Source organism: Rhinolophus ferrumequinum, chromosome 10 (genome assembly GCF_004115265.2).
Source record: "Rhinolophus ferrumequinum isolate MPI-CBG mRhiFer1 chromosome 10, mRhiFer1_v1.p, whole genome shotgun sequence".
Lineage (NCBI taxonomy): Eukaryota > Metazoa > Chordata > Mammalia > Chiroptera > Rhinolophidae > Rhinolophus > Rhinolophus ferrumequinum.
This window is the reverse complement of record NC_046293.1, coordinates 74,410,711-74,416,710: the sequence shown is the minus strand read 5'-3', so window position 1 is coordinate 74,416,710 and position 6,000 is coordinate 74,410,711. Positions and strand designations below refer to the sequence as shown.

Here is a 6,000-nt window from a genome sequence, read left to right as displayed (position 1 = left end):
AGTTATTTTCTAGGCAATATACTCAGGTACTTAATGGACACCACTTGATGAACCTGGCCTTAAGTCAGTTATCTTGTATACTGTTATAAGTCAACATTCTAAAAAAAAAGAAAAAAAAAGAAACTTTAACAGAAATTAACAGCAACTATAATTAAATCCCAACATTTCTGAACTAGAAGCATTTTCTCTCCAGGTGATGGGATTACAGGATTGACAATTTCTCTTAATCTGAAAAACATTCATCTTTCTACCTCCCTCCCCCATACCACGTTTCAATCCTTTCCCTTCCCCCAGGCGCACGTATACTCTGACCATTTTATTTGCGTGGAAAGTTGAAAGAAAGCAACACACCAGCTACACCCGTCTGGTGCTCCTTGGGGTGGAATAGCAAAGTTCTAGCGCAGAGCCTTTCTTCCCAGACCCGCGACGCAGTCGCTCCCCGATACCTGCTCAGCCTCACGCGGCATCTGAAGGTCTGGCCTGCCGCGGAACAGTTGCGTCTCCATCTGGCTGCCAACCCATCCAAGCTTTCTTCTCCTCCACCACCACCACCACCTTCCCTCCTTCCCCCCTCCTCCCCCTCCTTTCCGTCTTCCCTCTCCACCCCCGCCCCCAATCTCCTCCTCTTTTTCTCACTACAAGCGGTTGCTGATGCTGAAGCCGAGCGTCACTTCGGCTCTCACGGCAGACATGGCGACATTGACAGTGGTCCAGCCGCTTACTCTGGACAGAGGTAAGGGAGCGGCTCGCCGGTCAGGCCACTGAGTCCCCTCTGCCACCTCCTCAGTCCCTGCCAACTGCCACCGGGACAGGCGGACGCGCTCGGGCAGGGGGAGCAGAGCGAGCGAGGACGAGCGGAGAAGGCTAGGCGTTCGCGCCGAGAGCAGGATACTTTCTTCCCCTTTCTCTGCCCGCCACGTCCCCGCTGCCCCTTCAAGCTGCACTCGCCCGGCCCAGCGGTGCCTTCGCCGGACTCTGGCGCCCCCACAGCCACTCCCAGCCCCTCGCCGGGTCGCCTCTGGGCCGCTGGCTTTGTTGGAGCGGAGGCGCGGGGACCGCTAGGCTCCCGGGGCTCGGGGTTGCGGAGGGGCAGGGAGGAAGCTCGCCGAGCCGGGCGGGGGCGCCTACACACCCGAGACCTGGAAAGCCTGGCGGGGAAACCGCCAGCCAGCCAGCGCGGCCCGGGGTTCAGGAAGAAGGAAGTTTGTCGGTGCGCCGGGGGGCGATGGTCGGTCCGGCTATGGGTGCCTAGGCTGCCACCCTGGGGCGGACGGAGCGCAACCAGGGGCGGCTGGTGTTGGGGCGCCCGGCGGCTGGGCTGCGGCAGTGGAGAGCTGCCCTCCGCCGAAAGGGCAACGCGGGGCGCAGGCAGCCGTGCCCCGGCCGAGGGCGCAGCATCGCGGCCACGGAGCCGGGTTCTTCCCGGCTTCGCGCTCCGAAGGCTGCGGGAGTCGCATCTGACCCCGCCGCCGCCAGCTTTCTGGCAGTGGCAACTCAGTTTCCCCTGCCCCAGCCATCCTCCTTCTCTTCTATCCGGTGCCACCGCGGTGCCCGGGCCGCGGAAGGCGCTGGGATGCAGCGCAGGCTGGGTTGAAATTCAACTTCTGACCTGTGACCCTGTGCGTCCTGCTGACTTGAATGGGGAAAGCGAGTTTGCTTCCTCCCCAGGACCTCCCCCTGCCTGAGGATGGAGTCCTCTGCTGTGATCGGGGTTTCTCTGCTGCACCCATGAAAGGTTATACCTGTCCCTGTGTGTTTGGTTTCCTATCTGCTCCCGACGTCCAGTTGTGAAGGCGCTCTAGTCCCAAGACCCTGCAGCGGAGGACACCTGCTTGTCCCCCTCCGCAGCGGCCGAATTTAAGACCCTGGGCGGCCATTTAGAAATGGTGTGTTCAGACGAAAACGATTTAGTTCGATGTGCCTCTAAACATAGTCTTTCTAGTGGATTAAACTGGACAGTGAGGCAAGGCAAAAGAGCATCCTGCTGCGAGTACAGTGAAAAAGCCAGTGAACTTGATGAGGTTTTTAATTTGGAGAGATTGTGGGTGACTTTAACGCAATCTGTTGGCGCCAGAACAGATGTTATGTGGTGCCCATAGCAACCTTAGTTGGCGTAAGAGTTGAAAAAAAAATTGATTTTAGGTTGGGAAATGTTGATTTGCAAAGTAGTAAATTAATAACAGTAAGTAGTTGAAGAGCTCAGAAATCCATTGTATAATCCATGATTTCACCCAGATATCATCATCTGCACTAAACAGGACAAATCCATTGCTGCTGAGAGCCAAACAGATGGCAAGCTATTAGAAATTATGGATTTCCTAAGTATTTCTGTTTTAATGTAATGAGCTCTTATATTGTCCCATTACTAAATCAGTCTTTAAATATCTCAAGTAAAACGACTACGTTAGGAGAAAAGAAAAAAAGAAGAAAAAAAAAAACTCCAGGAAAATTGCATACCTGAGCAATTTTCTATACTACTGCCTACTACTGAAAATACTTCCCTTTTTGGTTTTACCTTAGCCCTTAGATGCCTCGCTCAGTTGTGGAAAGGAAGTACAATCTGACCAAGATCCATTCTTCAAGTTTGTTCTTGTTCACAGCCAGACTACCTATCCTTCCCAGTGTGATCAGTTTCAGGCAGTAAAGTAGCTCAAGAGGCAACGCTGGGTGAGACTGTGGATGTATCTGAATAAATTCACCAGCAGCTCACTGCAGTCTGTAATTTATAGATGATGGGTTATTGGCCGCAATTTCCTACCAAAAATATTAAATTAAATTAAATTGAAATAAAAGGAAAGGAAAGGAAAGTCTCTTAAAACAGGCAGCCCTATAATACTTATCTGGGTCCTAGTTGTAACTCTGATACTCAGTTTGGATGAGTAAGTTAGTTAGTCTCCTTGGGCATCAGTTTTCCTCTGTGCTACATAAGGAGTTTGGCTTACATGATTCTGATGCTGTGTAGCTTTCATTTGATTAATTATAATTAGGACTCAGTTTTTGGTCTCCTACTGGAAGATTTTCTGGATCACCCCTTTCTCCCGGGTTGTTTTGATGCCCTTTGCTGTGCTCTGAAGTCACTTGCTGCTTTGGCCCCATCAAAACATTTCTCACACTCTGTTGCATCTGTCTCCTGATTAACTAGAGCTCCTGGAGGGCAGAGACCATTTCTAAACTCATCTTTGTATTCTCAGGGCTTGACATAGTCCCTGATTACAGTAGAAAATCACAAATTAATGTAAGTTAGTGTCAGTGAACTAAGGACTGCAGTAACTTAAGCACTGTTAAAATGTAGGGATTTAGTAGTGACTGAGGTGCAGTTCATAGATTCACAACGTTTTGGCCCTGGGAAGGATGGCAGGGAGAACATAGGCCAGTATGTTCTTTACCTTTCGTTTTCCCTATACACTTGTCAATTCCCATCAGTAACCATAGCTCACCAAGGCTGTGATTATTAACCAAGGGGGATTGTAGCAAATGGGCAGAGGAGAGGAAAGAAAGTAGATGCTTGACAAAGCCTTGCCAGGACATCTCTGCAAACCTGAATACATAATCCATAATTTGAGAGCTGCTGGATCTTTTTTAGCATCTTCATTTTTCAAGTGAATAACGTGAAAAAAAGCTAGGCTAGGCTAAGAAATGATTTCAAGGTTACTATTCTAGGTAGTGGGAAATTTTAAGCTACAATCTAATTTTTCTTGTTTGATGCCCTTTGGCACCATAAATTGATTTATCTGGAATCTTCAGGGCAAAGGTTTTAAGCAAACAAATTAAAGCTAGGGATTGAAATTAAGGTTTACAACTCCCAGAATTCAAAAGATATGATCTGAAAGGAAGAAGCTCAGAAGGCTGGGCTAGCTTCTTGGGTCTTGTCTGGGAAGTGAAGCGAGCCTTTCCCAGGACCAAGCTGGGCCCAGGAAAGATGATCAGGGTGGCTTAAGGTTTGCCCTGCTCTGTGCATATCCTGAAGTCTTTCCCATCTGCCATTAAGACCTCAGAGGCCTCTGAGTGGCTATGACCAGAGTAGTTCTTATTCATTCTGGTCCCAGTCCTGGGGATTCTTTACTTACTTATTGTATGCCTACTGTATGTGAGACCCTACTCTGGGATTAGTATATATTGGGGAGCTAATTAGAGTCTACCAGGAGAGAGAGATTAAACACACACACACACACGCACACACACACACACTCATTCATTCATTCAATCAATATTCATTTATCACCTATTATATAAAAGATGCTATAGAATTCCAGAAGTAATGTTTCTGCTCTATGGTCCTTAAGAGTCTGGTGGGGGAAACAGATAAGTAAGGAGTTAATTAATTAATTCAACAAATAAGTACTGAGTGACAGCCTTATGGCAAAGACTTTTAAGGAATGTGGCAGTAGTAATGAACAAAATAGATAAAGTCTAATGGAGTTTACATGCTGATGAAAGAGTCACACACTGAGCACATACGTATACAACTATAAGTGCTGGTGAGAAAAAGAAGACTGGGTCAAGGAGAGTGATGGGAATTGCTGTTTGAAATATGATAGTCAACGAAGGCCCTATGAGTTGGTGACTTTGGAGAAATGGCCTGAAAACGTGAGGAAGCAAACTTCGCAGATATCGGGGGAATGTGCTCAGGAGAAGAACCTCACACGTGTATCCTGGGAACATCCAGGAAATCGTCATGAAGACATGGACACAGAGGAGACTGGTGCAAAATGGGATGTGTGAAATTGGTAGCCAGGGGCCAGATAATGTAATTTATAATTAGGATTTTAGATTAGTTGAAAGTATGAAGTGCTCTCAAGACCATAAACATGACATGGGAATGGAGAACAATAGGGAAGTACCTATTTAGATAGTATTGGTCAAGGAAGACTCACTGAGAAAGCAAAATAAACGTTCCTAATATAGTAATAAGATCCTTAGGAAAAAAGTATTCTGGATAGAGGGAAGAATATGTATAAAAGCAATTCCAAATGTAAGACTGGCTACCATCCATTAATACATCTATAATGATTGCAAAGAAAAATTACCAAGAAATAATAACACTCTAAGTATGTACCCTAGGGTGGAAATTGGGTTATAAGTATACCAAGAAAATCCATAGATCAGCCTTTTGCTTCTTTTTGCTACGCTAAAACATCATATTTTATATTTAAATTTTCAAAGATACAGTGAGCACTGTAATTTACATATCACTATGCATAAATTTACATGTTGAATCCAAGTGGTCATGAGATAAATTCATTTTCAGTCTAATATTTTATATTAGACAGACGTAGAAAGTAGCACTTGGACGTTACCCTTGTGGCAAAGAGAAGATGCAGATAAGGAGATTAGTGTGGAATCTTCTCTTCCAGAATTTAAAATGTTCACAGCAGTTCTTCACTACACCAGAGGTTAGGTTGCCCAGATTTTATTTAGTCTCTAAAACTAGAAATGACGTTCAGTTAAACTCAAGGGAACAAAACAGGTTACAATCCATGATACTTAGCACCTTCATAACAAAGAACATGGGAACACTTCACTATGTAAAACACTTCATGGATTTAGGCACTTTCTTAAGTTCCATAGCTCCAACTCTCCTTCACTTTCTATGTCAAGGTCAGAAAAAGGTAATACAACAGAATTCTTTAAAATTTTACTTTTGCTAACATTCCCTCCTCCCAATTTTAGGCAGAATGGCTTTTTAAAAATAATGGCTTATAAAGAAATAATATAAAAGCAACTCTTGGAGAAAAAATGGATAATTAAAACAATTTCTAGGACTAATGAAAATTGTTTTTTTAAAATATTTGATACTTTGCTTATGATGCGATCAATAGCCTATCACAGTCTGAATCTAGGTGCTTATATGTTGGTGTCATAGTCATCTAACTTTTCTGTGAGTTAAATTCAACTTGGATAATTTGCAAACATTTAAATGGAAATCTTGATGTCTTGGCTTTTAAAATAAGTCATAATTTAAATTGTTGATTAAACAAATCTTGATGTGTTTTCCCTTTT

General features: G+C 44.8%; 1 protein-coding gene across 2 annotated transcripts in view; it reads left to right on the top strand.

The window, feature by feature from the left end:
- Window positions 1–339: 339 nt before the first annotated feature.
- The window catches only part of LIN7A (lin-7 homolog A, crumbs cell polarity complex component), a 144,432-nt gene continuing 138,771 nt past the window's right edge, over window positions 340–6,000 (top strand). The window contains exon 1 of one of the 2 annotated variants that reach the window (XM_033118336.1): window positions 340–733. In XM_033118336.1, the coding sequence (XP_032974227.1) occupies window positions 652–733 (82 nt within the window). In that variant the 5' untranslated portion in view covers window positions 340–651. The remainder of the gene's footprint in view (window positions 734–6,000) is intronic. The other variant, XM_033118335.1, reaches the window with a different exon arrangement.